This window comes from Heloderma suspectum, chromosome 2 (genome assembly GCF_057233095.1).
Source record: "Heloderma suspectum isolate Gila_16-S chromosome 2, 16-S_ref, whole genome shotgun sequence".
NCBI lineage: Eukaryota > Metazoa > Chordata > Lepidosauria > Squamata > Helodermatidae > Heloderma > Heloderma suspectum.
Genome location: NC_139459.1, coordinates 222,529,846 through 222,557,815, shown reverse-complemented (window position 1 = coordinate 222,557,815; position 27,970 = coordinate 222,529,846). Strand labels below are relative to the sequence as shown.

The 27,970-nt window shown below is 44.3% G+C and overlaps 1 protein-coding gene across 5 annotated transcripts in view; it reads left to right on the top strand.

The window, feature by feature from the left end:
* MXRA7 (matrix remodeling associated 7) overlaps positions 1–27,970 on the top strand; it is a 77,167-nt gene that overhangs the window by 35,397 nt on the left and 13,800 nt on the right. For 3 of the 5 annotated variants that reach the window (XM_084838215.1, XM_084838219.1, XM_084838217.1), the window contains exon 3: positions 18,044–18,140. In XM_084838215.1, the coding sequence (XP_084694341.1) occupies positions 18,044–18,140 (97 nt within the window). The remainder of the gene's footprint in view (positions 1–18,043; positions 18,141–27,970) is intronic. The other 2 variants (XM_084838216.1, XM_084838218.1) reach the window with 1 other exon arrangement.

The following is a 27,970-nucleotide window of genomic DNA, read 5'->3' as shown; positions in this document are numbered from 1 at the left end:
TTTCGCAGATTATAAGGCACCTTTCATTCCACCGTCCGCCCATCCCCGGAATCAGATTTTTTTTTTGTTCCCAAATTTGCACAAAATCACATTTGCACAAATGTGCATCTGTGCAAATTTGCATGCGCAAAAATGCGCAAATCCCCCCAAATGCACATTTTCACACTTTAGCCTATGGGGGGTAATGCACATTTTTGGCTGTTTTTTTATTTTGCATAATTTTGGATGACAAAATTTGTGAGAAATTTGGGCAAGTTAGAAAATGGGTCCACAAGTCCGCAGAATCCGCCCAACAAGTAAAACTCCAGTCCGCTGTGGAATCTGCAGGTCAGATTCATGAAAATCCAAATTCACTGGATTCCACTGTGATTTCTCTGACATCCCTAGCCATCACTGTTCTGCCTGCAGTGCTCCAGAGTTTGTGGTCCCCAAAATGGGGTGTGTTGGGGGCATGTCATAGGAGGCCATGGATCTGCAGAATCCTAAGCTACCTCATTCCCTGGACACCGCCACCCCACCCAAAGGGGCCCTAAACTATGCCAGCCTTAGAGCTGGGATAGTTAATTCTCTGCCATTGTGGTCCATGTGAGGGGAAAAAAGGGACAGAGAATGGGGGAAAGCAGGTTAGGAAAAGCTGCCCCACCATGACTTTCTGCTGTGGCGGCAGCAAACCAGCAGGGCTTTGGATTCAGCAGTAGATCTGCTATGGCATCCCCTCACCCCACCCTACCCCATTAGGATTGCTCTGCCCATCGTGTTTCTGTGATCTGTGGATTCTTATTATAAATGAACAAAAGGTACACTATCCTAACACATAAAACTGTATCCAAAAAGCCTCTGAGCTTATTAGCCTGGAGGGATTTGGTTCTTAGTAGAATCCAGAGAATCCCTGTTTTCATTTTGTTTTAAACTGAGTGTCCTAGTTACAGGGAACATTTAGCCTAAAATACTAAAGAATCTGAAGCAAAAATAAGGAAAATGACACAATACATGGGTTTCCAACTTCCATGATTTCTAAGTATTGACAGCCACTTTAAACGCTCCTTGCCAAGCCTGGAAGGCAACTCTAGAGAGGGTTATATAGAGCTCTGTTTAAGTGTATAGTCAATTAGTTGATTAAAATAAAATGATTAATTGACTAATTTGGGAAGAAAACACAACATAAAACAAGACAGATGGATACAAATGTGTCTTAAAGCCTTTCCAGACAATTTGAATTAACTCCATATTTTATGCAATGATCAAACCCCAGTGGCTTGAATTCTTGGCTGGATCTACACTTACCGCCTTTTTTCGCTTCCATTGAGGTTTCACTGCCCGCCTTCCACACTACGCAGTAGCCGCCTCGAACTGGAACTGGAATTTCCCACTTCCGTGCTCCCGCTTTCAATACCCTAATATCCCGGTATTTCCCCTTAACATGCTCTGATTTTCCGCCTTCGCTACCATATCCAGTCGTAGTCCCCTCCCCCTCCTGTCCATATGCGGCAGTGTTTGCATTTCCCTCCTGTCCAATCACAGCTCTCGACAGCCCCATGTCTTCTTCCGGCTACCGATCGCATAGCTTCCTCAGCAGCCCCCGTCTCCTTAGCAACAAGCAAAGGGCTGGATGTGCGCGTGCTTGTCTGATCTCGGAAGCTAAGCAGGGTTGGTCCCCGTCAGTGCTTGGATGGGAGACTGCCTGGGAATCAGGCTTCCTGCACTGAGCAGGGGGTTGTTGTATCCCTTCAAATGAGATTAAGTTTTACCCCCTCCTCTCCCCTGCTCTGGATGTTTTTTTTTAAAAAAATCAGACATTATCCTCGCAGAATCGGGGCTTCTCCGCAATGTTTTTTTTTCTAATTGAGGCATGATCTTCGAAGCTTCGAAGATGTGCAACTTCAAAGCTTCGAAGATCTTGCCTCAAATAGAAAAAAAAACATCGCGGAGAAGTCCTGATTCTGTGAGGATAACGCCTGAATTAAAAAAACACACATCCAGAGTGGGGGAGAGGAGGGGGTAAAACTTAATCTCATTTGAAGGGATACAACAACCCCCTGCTCAGTGCAGGAAACCTGATTCCCAGGCGGTCTCCCATCCAAGCACTGACGGGGACCGACCCTGCTTAGCTTCCGAGATCAGACAAGCACGCGCACATCCAGCCCTTTGCTTGCTGCTAAGGAGACAGGGGCTGCTGAGGAAGCTATGCGATCGGTAGCCGGAAGAAGACAAGAAGACATGCTTCACAACTTCGAAGCTTCGAAGATCTTGCCTCAATTAAAAAAAAACATCGTGGAGAAGCCCCGATTCTGTGAGGATAACGCCTGAATTTTTTAAAAAAAACCCATCCGGAGCAGGGGAGAGAAGGGGGTAAAACTTAGTCTCATTTGAGGGGATACAATAACCCCCTGCTCAATGCAGGAAGCCTGATTCCCAGGTGGTCTCCCATCCAACTACTGACTGGGGCCGACCCCGCTTAGCATCCGAGATCAGAGAAGCGTGCGCAGGAAAACAGCGCTCGAGCACAGCGCTCGAGTGTGAACCGAGCTTGCACATTCGATGAAGCACTGCAACGGGGAAAATGGGTGAGTATGAATAATCACGTTTTAATGCGAGAGCGTTTAACCCGACGAGACACCGAATTCATTGTGATGGCAGGCGCAATGTAGATCGGCCCCTTGTGACCCAACTAGGGTTGCCAACTTTGAACTGGCCCTGGAACCTGGGCCTTCAACAGTGATGTGATCTGTAACACTGAGCAGGTATTCTGCCCTTAAAACATCAATTCTTCTGATTTCTGCCATTGAAACGGTAGGAACAGGCCAGGTTCTGTTGGGTTTGTGTTGGGAGGTTTTCCATTTGGCAACCCTAATCCCAATATCCTGTCCCTATGTATTTGAGGCAGCACTGGGTGTGGATTAATCTGAGAAGTTCATCACCTTTATGGAGAGGAAAACAAACAATTTCAACTAGTTTACAAAAAGTTGTCCCAGTGCTTTTTACAGCTTGCCTTGTACTAGGAGGAAATGAAGCAAAATCTATTTATTATAGCCTTTCCCCTTTTCTCTGGGACGTTTAGGATAGTACACATGGGGGCGATTACATTTTGTCTTGACAACATGGCCGGCTCTACCATTAGGCAGAGAGGTGGCCACCTCAGGCAGCAGATGCTGGGAGGCAGCAGCAAGGTATTGGAGGAGAGAGCTGCGTGCCAAGCGGCCTGCCCTGTGCCCCCTAAGCTAACTTGCTGCCTTCAGGTGCAGTGGAGGATGCTTTTCCATTGTCAGTGTTGAAGAAACAGCCCAGTCAGCTTTTTGTGCATGAAACAGGAGGGGGCGCCATCTTGTTCTTTGCCTCAGGCAGCAGAATGTCTTGGGCTGGGCTTGCCTGACAATAACCATTTGAAGTAGATTAGGCTGAGAGATAGCATCCAATGCTATTCAGTAAGCTTTATGTCTGGCCACCAGGGTTCTTCATTCCAAGCCTAACACTTGGTCCACTAGGCTACACTGCCTGATATACATCCCTGGTGCTAGCTAGAAAGATCCAAAGCTAGAAAACCCCTTCCTCCTGACCAATATATCACTGTGAATTCTTAGTCTTCGCCTCTCAGATTATAAACTCTCGTGCCTTTCATGTAGAAAGAGGAAGCTGCACTTTCTTGCCCCACATTCCTGCCGCCCCTTGAGGCCCCATTTCACAGCCACAAGCCTATTGACTCAGGAGGATTATGCTTTTAATGCTTATAAACAGTCTTTAATCCTCACACTTCATGTCTGCAAGGCAAAGGGAGGTATCATCCCTGTTTTACATAGACTGGGGAACATCATGCATAGCATTGCTCCAGCTCACGTAGCAAGTCAGTTTCCCGGGGAATAAAAGACCGAGTTGTCACATTTCTTTGCTGGCCCTGCTGTTGAACCTTTAAAAGCAGCCTGATGGGCAGAGACTGAGCAGATGAACCCTTTCGCCATCATTCATCTTCATGCAAGGAAAACGTGTACTTGTTAATGGCACAAGAGAACGGGCTTGTTCAAAAACATATGAAGCTGCCTGATCCTGGGTCAGACAATTTGTCCATCAATCTAGCGCAGTACCATCTACTGTGACTGGCAGAAGTTCTTCGGGGTCTCTGGCAGCTGATCTTTTAAAAAAACAAACCCTACCTGATGTTGAAAATAAAATAAAATAAACCCTGGAGATGCCAGGGATTGAACCTTGGATCTTCTGCATCGAAAGCATCATGTACTATGCTTCTGAGCTGTGGTCCTCCTTTCCTTTTTTTTTTATTTATATATTTTTATTTATTTTATCTTTATAAACACTACCAAAATTACCAACAACCGACTCAATACTTCAATTCTCATCCATACAATATTTTAGTTAGGACACCATAATAACAGAAAGAGAAGAAAGAAAGGAAAAAAGAAAAATAAACTCCAACATCTCCCAACCTCCAATGGTATTGTATTTTAAAAAACTATATCTATTATACAATCTTACAATTTAGTAAAACAATCTTTTATATCAACGCAACAGTTCTACACTTAATTCCCAAAAGCCTGAATATTAGTAATAATAATAGTAATCAAAAAGAGAGAGTATAGTATTGTATAATAATAAAACTTGAAATAAATCTTCAACAGTTAATATTTTTATACTAGATATTTTGTCTATTTTAAAATATAAAATAGAAGATACATAAAGAGAAAGAGAGAGAGAAAAAAGAATACATAAAGGTAAACAAATATATATAAAGTCATTTCTTCTGGGTTAGCCTAGATCATGAAAACTACACACAAGCAGTTAACAGTACTTGTTTAGAAATTCCATTTCATGGAATTGTGACAGAGTTCTCACGCCTTTTAACATTCAACCAAGCCTCCGCCATTTCATGATTCGTAAACTTCTTCATCTGGTCTTCAGACACAATACAAAGTATAGCAGGATATTTTAAGTAATATTGTAAGTTCATTTGTTTTGCCAGATTCTTTGCTTTGATAAATTGCCTTCTTTTATTCGCCACTTCTTTGATGTAATCTGGGAACAGCATAATTTTATTCTGTTTCCAGGAAAGGCTTCCAGCTTGTTTTGCCAAAGTCAGGATATAACACTTTGTGGAGGCTTTTGCAAATTGAACTACAGTTATATAATCATTCCCTTTAGGATTTGGCACACGAAATGCCTGCTCAATATCAAGAGAATAATCAGAGGATATAGAAAGTATCTCATGCAAAAGTTTTTCCACAAAAGTAGACAATTTCACATCGTTAGACAAGCTTTTAATCCCCACTATACGTATGTTGGCTCTCTTCGTATAGGCCTCCAATTGACACATTCTGTCAGATGTATTTTTGCAAATAACTTGTGTCGTAGTTTCATTTCTTGCCACTCGGTCTTCAAGCTCATTAATTTTGGACTCCATTTTTTTCTCTGACGCATTAATTAAATCCACGGCTCTCTGCATATCAGTGATGGAATTTTGAATTAAGTCCAGCCTTTGAACCAGTACTGAAAATTGCGAAGATAGGGTTTTCATCATCGGAAATAATTCTGCTAAATCTTCTGTTTTCGGCACCTTTGACACAAGAGTTGTGGGAGGTGTTGAAGCAAGCCCTTTTCGCCTCCTCGGTTCAGCCATAGTTTTCTCCAATAAATCTTACAGGTCCTCAGATGATCTCAAATATTGTTCAAAGTTCTTAAATTGTCTCTCATTGGTTGCTGATTTTTCTTGCAGGATATATTGTTATGGAACACGCCAGCCCTGTTTTCTCCTATAAAATAGGAGTCTCATTACAGCTTTTCACATTGATACAGCCCTGGGGGAAACCCTGGCATCCAGCTTCTCCACTATCGCGTGGGGGTTATCTTACTCCAGGCAAAAATCCAGTGCTATTTGCCTTGCCCCCCCTTTCATTTCTAGGGGGGAGATGAAAAGGTTTTTCAACCCTTTAAAAAGCTGTTTGAGAAAGCTCCCACAGAGAGTCTGTGGAAGCTGCCAGGGCTACATCGGTCCCAAACTGGAAGCCTTTCCTGAGAAAGGCTACATTTACTGGATTGTACCTTTGCAGCCTCTAATTTATATTCTGCCTTTCTGTGGAACCCAGGACAGTCTACGTAAGGCTTGCAGGAGATCTCCCATCTAGGAAGTGACCTTGTCCAGACTTGTTGCCACAACATGTGCCTTCGGGCAACAGCCCCGGTTGAAGTGGAACCTACAGTTACAACTCATAAACTCTAGAGATGTCCCAGATTCAAGCATCTATGAAGCTCCTGTATCAGAGCTATGTAGGAGAGACCCTTTGTTAGGTTAGGCACACCTTATCCCTACACTGTAGCACCTTGATGGGAGATGGGAGAAGCTGAAACCCAGGAGCAGTAGCATTAGGTTTCCAGGTGCAATGTGAAGCTGGGCTCCTGTGTGTTTAATAGTTGTGCGCAATGGATAATTTAACAAGTATATCATTGAGAAAAAGATACAGTAGTTGAATTTTTGCCTGTTGGGCAGCTTTTAAAGCAGGGGTAGGGAATTGCTTAGCCTCCAGGGGGCCGGAATGGCTTTCTGGATCACCCCCAGGGGCTGGATGACATCAAGGGACAGGCCCTCCCCTGAAACCCCACCCCTGATGTCATAGGGTAGTTTCTCCATGCAGAGAAAGGCACGGAGGAATTACAAAGAAAGGCATGGATGACATAGGGCAGTTTCTCCATGCAGGGAAAGCCATGGAGGCAATCACCCCATGCCTCTCTCTGCTTAGAGAAAAAGGCAGCCCCCGTCAGCAGAAGAGAAAGGCAGGCTGTTATTTCCAATCAGAGCCTGGAGATAAGCGTGGGATTTCTTCTCCATTGGGTTAGAGAAAGCCTGTTTTTCTCTATGGCTGGGAGAGGGGGTGGAGTCTCCACCCTCCATGGACTGTATGGGGAACCCCTACAGGCTGAAGCTTCCCCATTCCTGTTTTAAACTAATAGGAGCCAAAAGAAAAAGGTGGCAACTCTAGGCAAACAGCCACAGACTGTGAGGGGGGGCTTTTAAGAGCGAGGCCATAGCTAGACATTAGTAGCCAAGCAAGGTTCTGGCAGGAGTACAGAGCCGTTTCTCATCAGTGAAGCTCAGGCTGCTGGTGTTAGGATGACCAGATGCAAAGAATAATTGTAGTAGATAAGGGAGGGGTGTTGTTTTTTCAGCAGGTGCAGTCTGTCTTGCTCGGGTGAGAAAGGCACAGTTATTTGCACAACTGTGAAAGGTACCGGATCCCAGGCCTCCTTTGTATCTGGTTTTGCTAGGTGATATGTGTCATGAATATGCACTGCTAAGTGGAAATGAGAAAGGTAGCCTCTCCTTCTGCATCTAGCCTTCATTACTGGACCTCAGTATTAAAGGAAAAGGGTGGAAAGCACCATCCTAAGAGAAGGGCAAAGTGATTCCTGATGTAGCAGAGGGTGTTCGGAGGCTTCGTTAAGTTTAGGTCATACAAAAACTTCGCAGGACCCTGGCGTTGCTGCTGTGTCAGCTGCTATATCCTCCCCTCTCTTCCTCCAGAAAAAAATTACATAATTCAGGCATATTAATAGGACTAGCCTCTAGCAACCATGTGGAATTTGAATGGTCAGCCAGCAACTTTTGTACTTCCCTAATGCATTTTGTTTCAATCCAAGCCTGCAGCATCCAGGAGTCTTAAGCATCTATCTGTTGGAAATGGAGGTCTCTCTCCCCGCACCCCCACCTTTGTCAAAGAGAGCCTATTATTACAGTATGACTCCTCTCTGCTGCTTCTTTTTATGCATGACTCTATGGGTGTTCTTTGTTTTGCCTTTTTTTCAACATGAGGGTGAGTCTGATTTCAGGTAGGGGGCTTCTGTAGGAGACTGTCCACCAAATTTCAGTGCTGCAATCTCGAGCCTGTTCATATTTAGGCTATATGGCAGTCCATTGCCGAGTTCCTGATCAAATACGTCAGCACTGCAGTGTCAAATATTTCTTTTTATTTCTGATGTTTGTATCCCACCCTTCCTACAGGTTGCATGGAACCTCTAGGGTCGGCATTAATATGCCAACAAATACCAGTCACTCCTGCTGGGGAGCAACAAGTGAGTTTTAGGGCTGACCAGGTATTTGGACCAAAGGCTCCATCCAAATTTCTATTCAGTACATTACACTGGCTCTCAGTAGTGGAAAAATGCTGCTTCAGAAGGTCAGGGTAACTGGCAGCAGAATGCTTGATACAGTGCTATTTGTATTATGTCTTGAAAACTAGCTGGCTGGGAGGTTAGATGCATTTAAATCAGGGGTGAGCAACTTGTGGCCCTCCATGTTCTTTGCCCTACAGCCCATCATCCTCACAATTGGCTACGTTAGCTAGGGGTGATGGGAGTTGTAAGCCAAAAAGTAAAATAAAAATAAAAATCTGGTGGGCCACAAGTTGCCCACCACTGATTTAAATAGGCATCTTGCCTTTCTTCCGTGATGGAACTCAAGAAAGCATACATTGTGTATCTCTTCCCAGGCAATTTCTCATTCCAGGCATTGATCAACCTTAGCTTCAGCAAGGTTGTTGCATCATGTGCTTTCATACCATACCCTGGGAAACTCTATGGAATATAAATAGACCATGGTCAGGAAGACCTTTAACTTCTGAGGTCTGAAAGCTGGATGTGAACTTCAAGAGATAAGGGATGTCTCGATACTGTTGCTCACTCCTTCAACTTCTGATACTATCACTGTTGGAGACACAAGAATAGATGGACACCAGTCACTAGTTTTTATTTTACCAAGCTAGCATAAACCTTTCTGTATGTTCATTTTTCTTTTCTGGTGCTAGCCAATATGACGCAAAGCCACTTAAGCTAATGCACTAGTCCTCAGAATGGGTTCATCTCATAAAATAAATGAGTCTACACAGACTTTCTTTAGCCCTTTGTGGGGACTGCATTTCATATGAAATGAACTATTTTGCAAATCTGCCACTGACTTCGCATGCAGGCCTGGCCCTACCATTAGCCAGAATGAGGCAGCTGCCTCAGGTGTTGGGGGAGAGAGTTGTGTGCCCTGTGCCTCCTAAGCTTGTGTACTGCCTTCAGGTGCAGTGGAGGATGCTGCCCCTTAGCCAGTGCTGAAAAAATATTAAACTTCCAATCCAGTCAGCTTCTGTACAGGGAATTGGGGGGCAGGGGGGATCTTGTTCTTCAGCTTAGGCAGCAAAATATCTTGGGCCAGCCATGTTTGCATGCTGCATATTAGAATCTAAACCTTTGTGTTGCCTAGTTTCATACTGCTCTGTCTGCGTAACAAACTGAAGTCAGAATGGAGCTTTGCCACCGCTGAGACTGCCCACCAAAGCACCCTTCTTCACTGTCCTTAAATATGTGACATTACCACCATGCAAGGATCTCCAATAAGCTGTCAGATTCACAGGATTAAAAGTCCAAGTAAGCCTGCAAGTATTCATGGGGCCTAGGTCCCGTTGAGCAAATTGGGATTGCTTCTGAGCAGTCATGCATAGGATCGACTTGCAAGGAGCATAAGGTGGAGATGGGTTTAATTTGAACTAAAGCCCTCTTGAAAAGATGACTGCTTGGAAGAAAATTAACTTATGAGGCAGAGCGTCATGGCATCTTGCAGGCTCTGAATGGGGTGGGCAAGGACAAGGGAGAGTCTAGATAAATGCCTTTTAAAATGGTATTTCTTTTCCAGGTGTTTTCTTTCCACTCCTCTTACATATTTTACAGCAAATCTAGAACTTGAGAAGTGTTTCCTGGAGTTTGCTGGAGGCAGCAAAGACCTAAATATGTGCGGGGTTTCTCTTTACAGCACAGCTCCAATGGAAAAGGCTTTCTTTGCCATATATAGAATGCTTTATACCACCTATGGATGATTTCAACTGTGTGCTGATGGAGAGAGAGAGCTCTAGGAAGTGTGTCTGTCACTTTGCATGGGGCGGGGGGAGCACTCACATGGGAAGTAAAGACTAGAAGAGAGCGAAACGGGGAATTAGGTTACAAGTATTTGGACAGGTGACTGTGTACTTCATTCTAGAAACTTATATTACTGTTTGAAGCAAGCAAAACGTCTTCACTATAGATTAATCACTCTGAAAGTTGTTTGTTTTTTCTTGAAAACTACATGGCCTGATTATGTCATGAGCGCTAGATGGGAGAATTCAGTATTTTGGAAGAGCTATTCACGCCTTCATGCATCTATCACCTGAATATCAGAGTGTCAGGATTCCTCCCCAGCCCAAATCTGTCCCATCTATGACTTGGCAACTAGACCCAGCTACACTCTGTCTGGTTTCATTTCATCCTCTGACTACAGAAACAAGGGGTCACCACCGGTCTGGTCAGACAGTCTAGACTGGTGCTTAAATGGACAGGAAGCCTGAAGAGAGTGAAAAAGAAAGGGAGAAGGAAGGAATTCCTATAAAGCAGGGATGGGGAATGTGTGGCCTTCCAGATGTTGTTGAACTTCAACTCCCACCATCCTTCTGCGATGGCGATGCTGGCTAGGGCTGATGGGAGTTACAGTCCAACAACATTTGGAGGGCCTCATGTTCCCCACTCTGCTCTAGAGTATAGCAACATCCCCTACCCAGCCCTCTATTCTAGTACTGAACCAAGTACTCAAGAGGGCATATATGAGAGAGACTAACTCCACACAACTCCTCAGCTCGGGTCTCAGGTATACGTACCAGCCAGCCTCCTCATCCAGAATCAAGACATGTATGAGGGAGATCTTATTATTAACCAACCTGGCATTTAACAACCGCTCCAGCAGACCAGAGGGCAGGCTACTAAAACCACCACAGTTCTTCTGGGAGAGGGAGAATCCAGAAGAGGGGATAGGCATAAGATGTCTAATAGCTCTTCTCACCTGGATTTTCAGTCCACCAACACTGTACTTCCCTCTACCCTTAACTACCCTGATAGAAGCCTCCTTATCAAAAACACCTCTCAGGCATATGATCTTAAAAACCTACTGTACATCACAAATCAGAGCAGAGTGAAAAAACAGCAGGAGCTAGTCCTAACCACAGCAGTAGTAGGAAAGCACAGAGGAGAGCTTAAACATTTATCCCAGCTTTTCCTGCTGCTGCAGTGACGTTTCAGTGCTGCTGTTACTTTTAAAGAGCGACACAGCAAAATATACCTCTATCAACTTCTTATACTTTAAGGGACACCATGCCTTCCAAGAAGAGCTCAAGTTTACAAAGTTTTGCTCCATCTTCTCAGAGGTAAATGGGGTGGCTCTTGCATTCATTCATCCCCTAAAGTAGGACCCTCAAAGGGGTGACTCTCTTTTGGTGTCGTCCCCTTTGGGGTTGACCAGCTGCTTGCATCAGGCTTGGGAAATAGTTTGGGAGTTGCTGCTTTTTAGATTGGGAGTTGTAAAGCAGCCAGTACATATGATATGATGGTGGCCAAACTAACCAAACACAGAAGAACAATAAATCCTTTCTCCTTGATTCAAAGGAATGGGTGAAAAGACCTGGTTTTCTTTACCTGTATAAATCAGTGGTGTTACTATCGATTTATATTGATGGATGTTTGAATTGGTTTCACTAACATTTATTGAGGAACTCCAAGATCAGTGACCCATTAAAAGCCCCTTTCAAGCTCTCTTAGTAGAATATGATAATGGAATGAGCTAAATTTCCATTCACTTCCAGTTAACCAGACTTGTGTGCCTGCTATGGGCAGGGAACAGCACTGGTTTTTCTGGGATGGGAAACAAGATTTTACAAAGCAGAATTTTTTTAGGCTTCCAAGCCAAGGCTTTGGTGTTTGGTGTGGTTGTGCTTGCTGGCTGTACTGAAAGCAGTTGGCAGTTGGGAAGGGAGTGAATTTGTGTGAAGCTACTTTTCAGTATTTTTGCTCCAATGCTAGAAAACAAGCTTTTGTATCTGACCTTTTAAGCTCTTGATTTAGGATGTTGTCCCATGGATATGCAGTTGGAATCTAAGTGAAACATGTTGCCAATTTGGGATTAAAAAGAAAGGGATGTTGGTTCAGAAGAGTGAATATCCTCCAGAAGAGCGTTACGGTTGTTTTATTTATTTATTTATGATTAAATTTATTAATCGCCCATCTGGCTGGTCACCCAGCCACTCTGGGCGATGTACAACATATAAAAAAACAGTTTAAAACAATAAAATTCTACAATAAAAACATTTTCTAAAATACTCTAACCCACCCCAAATGCCTGCCTGAACAACCACGTTTTTAATGTATGGCGGAAGCTCATTAAAGAGGGGGCATGACGGAGTTCCTTAGGGAGGGAGTTCCACAGAGTGGGGGCTACCACAGAAAAGGCCCTCTCCTTCGTCCCAACCAGTCTAGCTGTCCTGGCTGATGGGACAGAGAGAAGGCCATCCGAGGCTGATCTTGTTAAGTGGCCTGTCTGGTGTTGCTGGAGGCGCTCCTTAAGATAGGCTGGGCCGGAACCATATAGGGTTTTAAAGGTCAAAACCAATACCTTGAATTTGGCCTGGAAAACAACTGGTAACCAGTGCAACTCCTTCAGCACTGGAGTGATGTGATCTCGCCGGCAGCTGCCTTTAATCAGGCAAGCCGCCGTGTTCTGTACCAGCTGCAGCTTCCGAACTGTCTTCAAGGGTAACCCCACGTAGAGTGCATTACAGTAGTCTAAACGAGAGGAGTCCAGGGTGTGTACTACCGATGCGAGCAGATGGTCGGGAAGGAAGGGGTGCAGCCGCCGTATCAGATGGAGTTGGTACAGTGCTGTCCAGCTTACAGCTGACACCTGAGCCTCCATGGACAGCTGGGAGTCCAAAATGACCCCCAGGCTGCGGACCTGGTCTTTCAAGGGTAGCCGTACCCCATTCAACACCAGGTCAACATCCTCCAGCCTCCTCTTGTCTCCCACCAAAAGTACCTTGGTCTTGTCAGGGTTCAGCTTCAGCTTATTCCTCCCCATCCAGCCACTCACCGTCTCCAGACATTTGGCTACATGGGTGGGCCCAGTTAGAATATGGTGCAGCTCTCAGGAAGCCATGGTCTCCATGAAGTCGCAAGGTGCCTCCGTGAGGACAGCCTCTGAATGTACATTGAAGTCCCCCAACACCAATAAGTTAGAGGACCGCACATGCACATTAGAGACCCCCTCAAGCACCTCAGCCAGGGAGTCAGTCGTGCAGCGGGGTGGACAGTACATTAGCAGAATTCCCAGACTGCCCTTCGGGCCCAACCTCCAGTACATGCACTCAGCAACCTTGGTCTCCCGGAGAGGGGGTCTGGTGAAGACCAAGGACTCTCGGTAGATAACAGCCATTCCCGATCCCCAGCCCTCGGCTGCTGTGCATACGAAAATCCAGCTGGACACATGGCCTCAAGTGTTGGAGCAGCAGCCTCGGCCAGCCAGGTCTCCGTAATACATGCCAGGTCTGTACCCTCGTCCAGGATCATGACATGGATGACGGAGGTTTTCTGGGTAACAGACCTGGCATTGCAGAGCAGCAAACGAAGGCCAGAAGATGGAGTCACGCCTCGCCCAGCCATCCTTTGGCTCTGGACAGGCCCGGAGCTGGGGACAGATACTACACATCTCTCCCTTGTTCCCCTTACCTGGCATGGCCTTCCCCTAGTGCTCTGCCAGCACCTGCCGCCCAGCCTCGGTATGTTCTGGCCCCCAACACTCTCCCCACTGCCTCCATCAGGTGGACACATGCCCCCTCGCTCCCACCTATCAGGCAGGCTACCCACCCCTAATAACACAACAGAATCCCCCAGAAATTAAAAACAACAACAACAACAACAACTAAGCAGCTCCTTCTGGCTTTCATTTGGCCCAAGTTATCGGTTTACCTATAATGGGGAGGATAAAGTAATTTGAAAAATGTTACCTTATTTTTGTCTTTCTGTCTGTAGTTTGGCTGTTAGGGGGCCAATCACAGCTAGACAGAATTCTAGTTCCCTCTCCTAAGTAACACTTCAAACACAATTATACTAAATCAAATGAGAAAGGGTTGTTTTTAAAGTAGCATAGGACAAGAAGATGTGGATCACATTGCACAATAAAACACATCAGAACTGCAGCTGCTTTTAGTCTAAAACAGGCTGCTGGACTAGAGATGAAGAATAACTTTTTGGCGTTACTAATCCAAAGAAGACTAGATGCTGTCACTGCAGACTGCAGCACCCGCCTTGCACGAGACCCAAAGATGAAAACTGCAGCTTCCTTTTAGTTTTACCCAAGCTCTAATCTCATCATTCCCCCGTCCCTTATGGGCTGTTCTTCCATCTTCATCCCAGAAAATGAATGCTGCAGAGGTGGTGGTTGTGTCAGTGTAACCCAGTTTTCCCCTCTTTGTGCCCATTTCCACACCACAGGATGAAACCAAACAGATCATCAGCCTGACCTTTGGGCATGCATATTTTACTCATCTGGGCAGGCAGGATAGTTTCATGGGTGAGAAATGAATTCGTTTCATCCAGCAATGGGGAGTTGGGATGATTGAACTGGCGACTATTGTTTTTGAGACTACAAAATGGAGGGGCTGGTGTGTGTCAGAAATATGTGGGGTTCTTACTTCTCCATACGTAGGTCACTGATGTGAACCTTTGGAGGAAACTGGCTTTCTCTTGTGTGGTCTGAACTGAGAGTAAAGCAAGGTGGAGCTCTGTAAATACAGGTGGAATGAGAGCAAAGCCTTGAGCACCACCACTTTTGGGAGGGGGGCCCAACCATCACTAATTCCCATTGAATTCATGTCCACAGTGGTCAGTGAATCAATTTGTTGGTTAAAGCAAATGTTTAATTCTTAGCCTTCTACCTGACACTGCCAGAATTAAGCTGGGTGGCAGTTTGGGGCAATCAGGCTCCACTACGAATCCAAACTGTTGTGGGCAAGGAAGCCTAGGCTGTTGCTAGGAGATGACCAAGCGGTTGCTTCTCATCGAGTTCCTACCTACCCTGGCCCAAAGACAAACACCACTTAGAGCCTTAATGAAAGTAACATGGCAATTCCAAGCTAAGATGTATTGGCGATTATGTGCAAAGTGCTGTCTGATGGTTCTGTACTCTTCCAAATGAGATGCAAATTGCTGACAGTATGTCATTATGTTGCTGATGGTATGGCATTAGCATATACAAATTAGCTGCAGTCCTCTGGCTGGTAATGAGTTGTGGCTCACAGTGGTGGTGGTGGTGGGGGGGGGAACCTGCTCAGCCTGCGTTATAACCACACCATTGACACTGTTGTTACAAATAAAGGCTGCGCTCTAAGAATAGACATTTCATTTCCCTACTACTCTCCTCACACTAAAAACAACCTGTGCCCCTCTGGAGTTTTCAACAATGCACCAGCATTGTCATTTGGTGCAGAGTTTATTTAAACACAACCTTTATATATGTGTGCTTAAAAAAAAAACAAACCTGACAGGCACAGGTGCAGCCTCTTGCCTTTGGCAGCTTTAATTGGCCTCCAGTCCTTTGTCTACTGGGCTCTTGTCGGAAGATAGGCCAGAGGAGTGTTTTAAAACATAAACAAAGAACTCTAGCGAGATCTGCTTTGAATAGATAAACCTCTGGCTCCATGTCTGTTAGCTGTTGTGCTTTAATTAGGGCAGAGGTGTGGTCTAGAGGACTCAAGAAAGAAAACATCATTAATTGTGCAACTGCTGAGGCTGGCCCTAATTGTAATGTAAAGAAAGGCGCCACATCCAATTTATAGCTTAGGAATTCTGTTCTTATCAGCGAGTAAGAAATAAAACCTGATCCTACCCTGATTTCCATCCATTTTTAGCCAGCTGGTAGACTTACGACAGACCATGTTAGCATACTATATTTACTTGTAAGCTTTGTGAGTTCCAGTCTAAGTGTTTTTGTTTGTTTGTCTGTTATCCACATGCCCTGCCCACTGCTATAATTATTCCTCTTGACGAACTAGCCAAATATTGGATCTCAGGATCCTACCACAATGCAGCATGCTGATATTAGCTTGGGGGTGGACCCGGGAAGGGAAATTTGACATGTCCGGTTTTATCCTAGATTGACCTGACTGATGTAGGACTGGTTATCATAAAACTGATTATCATTTCCAGTGACAGGGACGTCTGTATTTAATCTTAATTACAGAAACTAAGGCTGCAGTCTTAGCATGGTGTTACAGCACTTTGTTAGCAATGATAGTTCAGTTGATTAGTTGATGTTTTCATCCGTGGGAGCTAATGACCTGGTTTGCACATAATGACAGCCCATGGGTTAAACAACCCATGGGCTGTTGTGCATGAGTGGGAGAGCATGGTCCTGTAGCTTGCCTGCCATTTCTGCTTTTACTCAGCAACCCATGAGTTGGGTTCTGCTTTTATTCAGCAACCCATGAGTTGGGGTCTGCTTTTACTCAGCAACCTCCTTTGTAGGTTGCTGAGTGTGACATTCAAACCCAGACTGCTGGGTTGTTTAGGGGCTAAACAACACAGCGGTTAACCTATGGCATGTTGTTGGGTTAACCACTGGGTTGTTTAGCCCCTAAACAATCCAGAGCTCCAGGTTCAGCCATCATGCTTAGCAACCTACGACAGATAAGCAGCTCAGCTCCATTTTAGCAATCCCATTCCCTAACCACTTAATGCCTTATTCTCATAAACAGATTAGGTGGTAAACATATGTCTGGACGGTGCCACTTAAAACTGCAGGTGGGGTCACATCACTGACTGCTTCTCCATACCACCACCACCAACAGCTACCCAACACATAGAAAACTAGATGCTAAGGGGAAGTGATCAGTCGTAGCCTTCTCTCTCTGACATGCCTGGTTTGTATGTGTGGGAATTTTTTTTGTTCTTTGAGGGATTATTCCATCGTGGAGACCTCCCCTGTAGTCTAAGATGGTACAGTTCAGATACAGGTTTACCACCTGTTCTGCTGTTTGCCACTGAAATATAAGACCTTATGTTTCAGTGGCAATGTCAGCAATCTCTCCGACATCACAACTTTATGGAGAGAATTGGAACCCATAACAGCCCAACTCTTTTTTGAAGTGTAGTCTACATTGTTATGTAGCGGAATCACCCCTTCTCAAAGGCCATTTTGCAAGAATAATTTTTGGTTCTGCACAGTTAAAATGCAGTGACAAATAATGCTTCAGCCAACATAATGATTTTAATTGATGGATGATAGCTCAAAACAGACCAATAGCATATTCATACATATAGGGAGAGATTAAGGGAATAGTGATACAAGTAGGAATAAAACTGTCCTGCAATCTACTCAGCAGGTTGCAGTACAACTGATCATTATATTTCATGAAAATATTCATGGGAAACACTTCATACACTGATAATTAGAGATAAACAAATATGACAGAGTTCCACCTTTAATATTTTTAAGCATTTCTTCTGATTTTGAAAGTTCAGATGGGGAAAATCTGAAGTAGAAATTTCAAGACTTGTTAAGATTTCAGGGTGAAGGACATTTTTGTCCATCTTTAATTACCGCACAGCTTCCTTTTTGCATGATTATAGATTAGTTGCAGAATGAAAGCATAGGCAGCTCAGAAGGGAAATGGATAAGCTCTAGTTGGAAGGAAGGCAAAATCTGAATATTGCAGGGTAATCAAAATAGCATTTGATTCTTCCTGTCAACTATGCAGGACTTTACTTCAAGGAGAAAGGAATTAATACACTGACAATGCAATCCTATACATGTCTGCTCAAAAGCCCAATGGGGCTTACTCCCAGGTAAGTCATAGGATTGCAGCCTAAAATTCTTTCCTATATAATAACAGCTCAACCTTCTCCATTTTATTGGAATCAAGTCTCACTGAGTTTGACAGCCCTCATTCCCAAGTCAGTATGCATAACCTTGTGGCCTTAGTTGTATCTCACTACAAATGGAATTACACAGCCTGGAAGTCACAGTGGATAGATTCTAGGGTCATCTCATTGTCCCTGTATTTGCATTTCCCGTGTTAGCATTTCAAATGGGGAAAAAATCAGATTGATCCGAATGTGATTTTAAATAGCATCCTTCTGTTTTCCATTGAGTACATTAACAACCATCCACCGCAGCCTTTTCCTTGTTCTGAGTATTTCACTCTCTCTTTTGTAGCAGATGAACAGTTCTCCTTTAAATATAGTCCTGGAAAACTGAGGGGAAACCAGTATAAAACCATGATGACCAAAGAAGAACTTGAAGAAGAACAAAGGTAGGTTGGGCTTCCTTGAAGTAGAACAGCATCTGGTGATTGTGAACCAGCTTCTCTTGATTTCGAGTTGCAACCAGGAATTACTTGATTGGGATATTCTATCCAGTGGAGGCTGGTGGCTCCAATGTCAGTGGGATAGTGAATCTGCTCTGGATTTCAGTCAGAACTCTAAAGGAGCTAACCAAAGTGCAGAGCACCTTGGATAGCTCCTTTAGAGTTCTGACTGAAACCTGGGGCGGATTTATCACCCCACTGACATCAGAGTCACCAGCCTCCACTGATTCTATCCTTTCCAAAAAGTAAAAGGAGTCATGGTGTGTTTGTGCCAGCTATTGTCCTGGGGATCAAAGACTGACTAACTTCCATGTGGTATCGCCCATCATGAGGATCATTCCTTGCTTCCTTGGAAATGGGTGTGTTGACTGGCAATGGCCCCAGTCTCCCATTTCAAATAGGTATTTTGAGCCTGCCCAAATGGGAAGCATCTAGCTTTTCTTAGTGTAACAAGGCTTATGATTAGTGTTCTGTTGTCACCAGAGACCCATCAGACAGGCTCACCTTAAATTGTTTTCCCATCAATTCTGGGCTTCCATTTCTTGGCCAGGCTGTGTGGGCTTCTGGTGCCGTAAACCCTTTTGTCCTCCAGGGGGTGCATAGTCAGGGTATCAAGCCTGCCCCGGGAATGATGAGACGCCATGACATAGGGTTGTTCCCACTGGGCTGTTTTCAATGAGGACCGCAGCTAGGCTGGAGCTGTTTATTGCAGCCAGTGCCAGCTCCAGGTTTTGAGGGCCTTTGGGCAAGACACCCTCACCAATACCTTCTCACTGACAGCATCACCAGCTGCTATTGCTCCTCATCCTCTTTCTCCTCATTGCTTCCACTTGCTTGCTTGACAGACAGAGAGCCAGTGAGCAAGCAGGCAGGGGCATCTACTGTTTCTCTGTCTCACCACCACCCTTGTCTGGGCCAGAGCGAGAGGCAGGTGAACAAGCAGGTTGCAATGGGGAAGAGGAGGAGCAACTCCAGGGGACTCTTGTCAGTGAGACCCTGCTGGAGTGTGGGCCCTTGGCAGGTGCCCAACCATGCCTACCTTTGATACTGGCCCTGATTGCACCTCTGCTGCTTTTTGAAGCAGTGGAAACCATTTTTCCAGTAAAAGAGCAGCTGCAACCTTCTGCTGCATCGTATCTATTATGAGCAGCCACCCCTTCCCCTGAAAAATATGAGAATTTCTCCCAGTCCCCAAAGATCTGATTAGAAGCCATTCTGCCACTCCCTGAAATGTCAGAAAAAGTCTGGGCCAAATAGTTTGTCTTAGCGCTAACAAAACTATATCACCCCATGCCCACCTGGCTCTGTAAGTTGTGCAGCACAAGCCTAAGCGTGGTTTCTCAGAAGTAAGCCCCAGTGGCTACTGCAGAGCTTCATGGCTCAGAAGTGCGTTTAGGGATGTGGTTGTGCAGGAATAACTTCATGTGTCCAGCTGGGAGATGGTATCATTTTATGTTCCAGGAACATTCCCCTACTTCAGGGGTGCACAACCCATGGGCTATGTATGGCGCTCCATGACCCCCTACTTGCAAATTATTTTTCCAGTTTTCATATATAGAGAGAATAATTAGAAAAACAGCAAAATATGGTCAAGTGGCTTCTTTCTCTTGCTTGGTTATTTCCTCTTGCAGTGTTGCTTCATGATGTGGTCAACAAAGATTGCTTTGTCTTTTTCTCCTTTGTTCTGTGAAGTCTGTTTGGTCTGAGCTATGTGGAAATGTGCTTATTAATGGAGACCCGAGGCCAGATTCATCAGTGGCCTCACTAGATATGGGTCATATGCTCGCAAACCTAAATATTTAATCAGTAACTGCTTAAATTGTAAGCCTGGCTTTAAAAGCACAAGATTTTAATAACTAATAACGCACTTGCACTTTTAACCTTTGTTTCAATAACAACTCCTCTTACTTAAAAGAGCAAAAATGTTTGCTGCAGCTTCTGTTGGAGCTCAACCTAGAATTCTGCTGGCGTTTTCCAAAAATCATATGGGTCTGAAAAGAATGTCATGATGGGGGAAGGATGCCAGTTCTAGCACTGAATCTTACATTCATATTGATGTTAGCTAGTTAAATAGCCCAAATTTTCTCTGATTTCTACAAGCAAAATCCCCATAGGAAAACCCAACAGATTAATCTGGAACTCATTTATGAGAAAATGGTTAGGATTAGGGTAATTTGACCCACTGAATTTAATGGAGCTTGACTGACTTTAGTATAAATGCTTTGGCTTGCTTCAGTTGTGGGTTGTGACCATCTGCTAAGGTGACCAGGTGTAATAGAGAACAGGGTTTCTATATCTTGAATAGCTGTGTAGCAGAGGGAATTTCAGACAAGGTACATATGCCAAAATATCTGCCTGCATACCTATTAATGAGATATCACATCCTTGTCCTCTAGCGCGTGTGTTCATCCTGTCCCCAACAGCTGATCCAAACAGTATAAATGAGCAAGCAAAATAAATGAATAACCAAAGAAATATACAAATATGAACTGAGTGGTAGGCACATGATTTCTTGTGGTGTTGTTTGCCAGGTAAATAACTATGTCAAAAAGCGATATATTAAAAAAAATACTCAAGGAAATGGAATATGAATTTACAGATTCATTTAAAGGGTTCAAAATGTGCATGTATATATGTGTGCGTGCACATATATACATAAGTTTATTTTTGTAAGTCCTTGATTGGGGAAAAAATGGGGTTCACCTAATCGGCAACATTATATGCTCATCAGGCGTGTCTCTAGAAGGAGAAAATGTCTTACAATGTTCTGTGAAACATGGGTAGCATTTAAATACCCACTAGCTGCATAAGGTGAATACAGGCATTACCTGTTGCATCTAGACATAGAACATGAGGTTTGGAAAGAGCCTGGAGGCCATCTTGTCTGTCCAATTGCCTACCCTTAGAAATAGCCTCTTTACTCAAATATCCTTAACAGAGGAGCCAATATGCATTAATTGTTCTGGTGAAATGCCTTCAGCTTGATGTGGTTAGCAATGTGTCTCTTTGGAAGGGAGAGCTTTACATTAACGTGGGCAATAAGATAAAATCAAACCACCAAAAACACACATGTGAGCTCCAGTTATTTGCTGAGATTCATCCCTGACCAGCCAAACTCATTTTGATATAAGCTTTGCTATATGGCAATCTTACACCTCGATCTTAAACTCGTTTACTTAGGAGTAACTCTTTAAGGTGCAATCCTATGCAAGTTTAGACAGAAAAAAGGCCAACAACAGGCCTATAGCTGGCTGGAGCATGCTGGGAATTGTAGGCCTTTTTTCTGTCTAAACTTGCATAGGATTGCACTCTCTAACATGTATTTATTTAATATTTATATCCTTCCATTCCATTGTAATCACAATGCTCAGGCAGCTTGTATTTTTGTATTAATGAAGTGCATGAATGCAAAAAGTGTAAGTCAGTTGCACTTCTGTATTTGTTCATATCATTAATGCCCAAAATGTAGCATACATTTCCAGGGAATCCAGTGTACATGTCAGAACAGAATTTGCTTTCCTTCCAGTGCTGGTAATTTTTTTCAAGTAAACCACGAGGATCTGACATGCTCGGCAATTTCGACCTCTTCCACTGTTACCAATATGAAAAGTTCCACAATTGCTAGTTAGCTTTTAACGGATGTATCAGTAGGTAAAAGAGGCTCTAGGTGACCTCCCCATTGCTGCATTGGCTGTGCCTGGTGTGAAAACGTCTTTCATGTTTTTCTGCTGGATCCCCCCTCAACCACTACTGACGTGTGGGCATGTTTCTACTAGTGTGGTCCCATAGTTTCATCTTGGAGATTCCTTATCAAAATGGACTGAATAATTGAATAAAAGTGATGTGGATAGGCTTTTAGGAATTATGTCTTTAAACCTAGGTAACTGCTAGAGTTTGGTTCTGTATTCAATAGGAGCCATACACAATATGCAGACTCATGGCAATACATGACATGCCAGCTGTGTATGGCAGTTTACGAAATCCTGAAACTACACAACTAATAACACATTTGGGACTTGATAAGAAACTGACATGCTAGGTATGTTTCAGGGCCGATATGTTGTGCAGGCCTGCTTTATAGACTCATTCATTCATTGTGTAGATGCTGTTTTAACCAAAGGTGTTAAGCCAACTGATGCAAGAATAAACTAGGTGAGATTCTCTAGCCTGCATTGCAGAGGTGTTCACTGGTGATCATGACTGATGTTCTATCCAACAGAAAAGTGAATAATTCTATAGGACAGCTTTTTCATAAGGGATGAATGTATACTCTTGAATCCCCTTCCCGTCCTCGATTGCAATGTCAGCGTTTAAAAATGGTGGTTTGCTTTCTGGCTGACAGTGTTTCCTGTGCCATATATTACCTTCCAGAATTCACCTGGAATACTTAATGCTTGCTCACTCTGTGCAGAGCCCTTTGCAAAACTCCCCCCCCCTCCTCCCACAATAATTGGCATTGGCAGATTGTTGCATTTCTTCTAACGGATTCTCTGTTTCTTGTCAATGTGCCATATTTTCTGTGTGTGTGTGTGTGTGTGTATTTGTTTTTCCAAGCTCTATTTCTGTTTGTTTTCTTCTTTCCCACTACCTCCGAGTGCTGGTTGTGGCATTAGTAATTTTTCATTTCAGGCTTCTCCAAACCATCCCTCTTTCTAGCTGGGTTGTTGGGGCAGGGCTGCCCTCAGGTAAGGAGCTACACTGGATCAGCTGAGGGAAGCCATGCCATTCACCACCCAATCCTTTTCTTCCCAGTCCCTTGCACGCTCACACACCCGCTTTTATTTCCCCCCACTCCTGTGAGGCAGTACTGCCATTTTGATGTGACCCAGGTTTGCTGCGTTTATATTACAGGATTGAGCTGACCTCTGACCTCACATCCCTGTAGCAAGTACCTTAGGTCCTCGGCCACAAATATTCTTACAAATCTTTTTGGTAAGGAGACAATGCTTCTTAGAAGTAGTGGTACCACCTATAACCTCTGCTAATGTGACTTGGAACTAAAGTTGACCATGTTTTTCCCCCCTGCACCTCCCACCTTCCCTTCTCCCTCTTCATAACTAATTAATTAGTCTCCTTCCCCTCTGTGCCCCCATTTCATTTACCATGAGCATCACAAATCAATATAATGAAACAGGATACACTGGCCTTTTCCTAGTGGAACATATGCTGGCCTTTAGCATCTATTATCTGGCTTACTCCTCCTAGATAGCAAAAGCTAAACATATCAAGAATGAGCCACAGGGGTTCATCACCTCAATTTTTATCTTTCAGATCTTTGAATCTGAATTTTTGACAAAAAATGGCAAACTTACCTCCCAAATCTGAGAATACCCAATTTTCAGTCCAGTTGACTGAATGAGCTGGATAGCATTTCTTTCCATTCTACATTGGGTTGAGTTTCTGACTGTTATCATTGCCCCCTTTTGTTCCTGGAGGAACTGTCCACCCGAAATTAATGGCATGCAGCAGAATGGGGTTTTTACTGTAATATAATCATGGATAATGTGTTTATATGTAGGGGGCTATGGGTGAGAGACAGTGGCTTGCCTAAGGTCACTCAGTGAATTGATAGCTGCACTGAGAACTGACTTTTCTGTTTGAAGCTCCTGGATACCAATGACACAATCTAACCAAAGCTAAGCAAGTGCTTAAATCCATTTAAATCCATGGGATTTTAAAGTGCTTGCCTTTGACTGGATTGTATCCTAGGTCTTTGATAGTAGAATTAATCTGGCGGGCAGCACTAACAGCAGCCAACATGGAGAGAATACATTAAATGGCTTGGACATCTGAGTTTTCTGATCATGGACAATTTAAATCTTAAAAACAAAAAGCCATGTCAAATATGTTCAGCACTTCACAGGGAGTTCTATGGAAAGGGAGTGCAAGGGCTATGTTTGTAGCTTGCCCAAGTCAGAAACCAAGGAAATATACAAGAACAGCAAAATGGAAAGATGGCTGAAGTCTATGGGCTTACGATCGTGCCAAGGGAAGTAAGCCAGGGGATTGATCCAAAGTTAAAGCTGAAGGGGATCAGTCCAAGGTTAAAGATCATAATGGCAGAAATGAGGATTGAGGTGGGAAAGAAAGACACCATTCCAGGAGCAGAGGGCAAGGACAGGAAGGGAAGAGCAAGCTATGATGCAGGAATCGCGAGTCAAGAGCAGCCAGTGCTTCCAGGGAAAAACCAAATGGTAAGACTAGCACACAGGTAGAGAGTTCCCTAGCTCTGCCAGAAATCCAGCTGTTATGCACAGGCTCTGCCTGAGTGGTTTCTCATCAAAGCCTTTGTCCTCTTGACTTAGTTCCATTTCAGAGCTTGACTCAGTAACTGAGAATCAGTACCAGTGCCCAGTGCCAGTTCCAGGTTTTCGGGGCCCTTGGGAAATATGCTGTCATGGCGGGGGGCTCCTTAAGTTCACCCTTCTCCTCCTCCTCCTCCTCCTCCCTTGCCAGTATTGCCACTGCCCCTTTGCTTGCCTCCCCCTTTGGGCCCACTTGGCACCCTCTTCCAGAGAGAAGGAGGACGAGGCATGAGGAGGTTCCAGCTCCTTCTCCTTGCTTCTCTCACTGCTCACTCAACGAGCAGGGCGGAAGCGCAGGAGGAGGTCCAGGATACGCCAAGGACTGGTGATGCCCTCGTCCCCTACCGAGGCATGGGCCTCAGCAGGTGCCTGACTACTCCTTCCCTGTTATGTTGCAGGTTTCCCAGTGAAATTTGTGAGGCTCTTCTTTGCTAAGCAAGTAGTTTTTGGATTGTAGCATAAAGCTGTAGTCCACAAACGACTTCAGATGGCAAACATGCACTTAAACTAGGTTAGGCCCTTTGGCTTCAAGGGCACTAACACACAATTCCAGTCCTAAATACGTTGCATGGACGTGCGTCCAGTTGATTTTGATGGGATCTGCATTATGTATTATTTATAAAAAGTTTTAATTTTCTTCCCTAACTCCCGCCTGCCTGGAAGTCTAAGCATTCATTTATAAGGCAGCTTCAGTAAGTGATTTGTGGATTACCCTGTATATCTCCAGTTCTGTTCATTTTGGCATTTGATCCTGCAAAAATTCAAAGAAGGCTCCGATTCTGTATGGGCTCCAGGCTTTTAGTTGTGCTGTATTTTTGCTGTTTTCCTGGGAAGACAATATAAAATTCCTGGTGTTGAGGCGCCCTCTGTAGATCTCGACAAGCCTTTCTGATTTGAAACCTGTAAGTCCCAGCTGTAAAATCTGCATTGTTTGCATGAAATGGCATTGCAGTTTGGGGTGTGGTGCAGTGGTCAGTATCATTCACAGCATTCTCAGCACCTCTTAGAACTACAATTCCAAGCATTCTTTGGAGAAACTTCAAGGTTAAACTGCTATTAAACTAATACAGGTTATTGAGTATAGCTGGACGGGCGGTGGGGGGGAACACAGATTTACTTGGTCACCAGGCTGCAGCTCCTTACTGAAGTTGAGCATAAGCTTATGTAGACTAGTTTGCAACTTTCTTGAGAAGTCTTTAGTTATTGTTAAAGACTAGTAAAGGAATAGGTTTGGCAAAGAGAGAACCTGTCCAGTTTTATGAGCCAAATGTGTGTGTTGTCTATTCATTTGGCTGCAAAAGTTCTCCCCTCTCCTCCTCTCAATATCCTCTTTAAGGACCATAGATGAGAGAAACTGAGAGTGTAGCTCTTGCTCTGAGGGTGGAGTTAATCGAGGGTTTGGGCCTAGGCCTAAGGCACATGGTAATAAGGCCTAGTTGGCTCATGTGAGATTTTCATTTTGAGGGGTGTGGGTGTACATTGCCCCTTTCAGCTGTAAGGTCAACCAGAGGCTAAGGATAACATAAAAGCAGGTTCTGAAGGTACAATAGGCTCAAAATATTTTCAAAATTTCACCTCTCTTGAGAAATCTCATCCTAGTTAATCACCTCTTGGTATCACCAGGGACTGGTGATGGTAGGTAATAGACAGCCCTAAAGCAGTTTTCTGAGGGCCAAGCCTAGATAGCTTGAAAAGGGTATTAGACAAATTCTTGAAGGATAAGGCTATCAATGGACGCTAGTCAAGATGGGTATATGCTACCTACCAGTTGCTGGGGAACAACAGCAGGCGAGTGCTATCGCCCACATGTCCAGCCCGTCAGCTTCCCATAGGCACCTGGTTGGCTACTGTGGGAAACAGGATGCAGGACTAGATTGGCCTTTGGTCTGATCCAGTAGGGCTCAGCTGCTATTGAAAGAGCAATGGAACACCTAGGCTCCCTTCCGCCTTCACCATATGTAGTAGAACTTAGCTTCCATTGTGGCATCATTATGTCATGTTTTCCTGGCCCCACCCCTGGCAGCCAATGATATGGAGCGGGGAATGAAGAGCATCATGATATAACAAGTTCTCCTCATTACTGTGTTGTGGGGCGGGAGGGACAGAAGATGTGTGGTGGTTGTGTTAAGCAATAGCCACTCATGTAGTTTAGCACTGAATGGGCTAATTCCAACTGGGGAAGTGGAGAATGGAGTGAGCCCTGGCCATCATAGCCAGTGGAGGGGCACACGTTCCCCATCTCTGGTTTAAGCAGACCTGGAGGAGCCCTCCTGTTTGAGCTGCCCCAAGATTGAATGGGGAAAGCTTGCAGCAAATGTGGGTACCACAATCTGAAACTCAAATCTCATACAATGGAAAGATCTATGACAGCATTATTTCTGAACTAAATCTTAGACCACAACCCCTTGCTGAAATCTAGCAGGGTGAGGCATGAAGGAGAAGAGTTTTCCATTTTGGGTCTGCCCCTGTTTTTTTGTGGACAACAGACAGAATTATTTTTTAGCCACAAGAGCACCACTGTTGCATCATTGTAGATTATATGATCAGGTTTGGAGTAATATCATAAAGATAGCTCCTCCTAATATGCCAAATGAAAGAAGCAGTCGCAAAGGATTAGCCAAAGCAGCGAAACATTTTGCCAGCTTCCCATTCCACAAACTCATCTAGTCCTTCAAAGGGGTAGGGGATACATTTGGGCGGATACCCTTTGGCATCTGCCAACTCTGCTCTCCAGTGCATGCTCCCCCTCTGCTTGCTCCTCCATGATTTCTGCTTGCTGAATCCTTGTGTGTAGCCTTTGGATGGTGAACATCTTCTCCTTCCATTGTCATTCTCCCTTTCACTGCTTGCATTCTCCTTCTCCTCTCACACCTTTATCAGCAGCTTTGCTTTCCTGTCCAGCATGGTGCTTCTTTGGGATAAGAGAGGCTGGTAAGTTTCTGTTCCATTTTGCTTTTCATCTTCTGCAGCACGATAGAGCACTTGAGGGTGGGGAAGAAGCAAGGAGCCTGGGGCCACTTCTGGGGTGTTACTACAGTCAGCATAACTCTCTGCCAAGCTATTTGTTTCTCTACAACTGTAGTTTTAATGCTCTTCAAGCTGTTAGCCAGCATAAGAATTTTCAGACCAAACCACATCCAATAAATGATACAGTTGGATTTTGATTTTCTGCACATTTCAGTAATGTCAATCTAGCAGTAGAAATGAACGGGATATTCCTGCACCTTTGCAGGCTTCTACGGGGCTGCAAATGCCTAGTTGCTGGTGGTATTATTTTTGATGATGGTGATGATGATGACTGGAGTAGGATAGAAAAAGTAGATAAAATTAAAGTCCTCCCAGAAAAATCCTCCAACAAATTTGCTATCTCAACATTTTCAGACGGCACAGCAGCAAGATGTTTCTTCCCGCAATAATCTGACTTCTTGTGCCCAGAATGCCTTCTCAAAAATTCAGCAGCAATCTGCATTG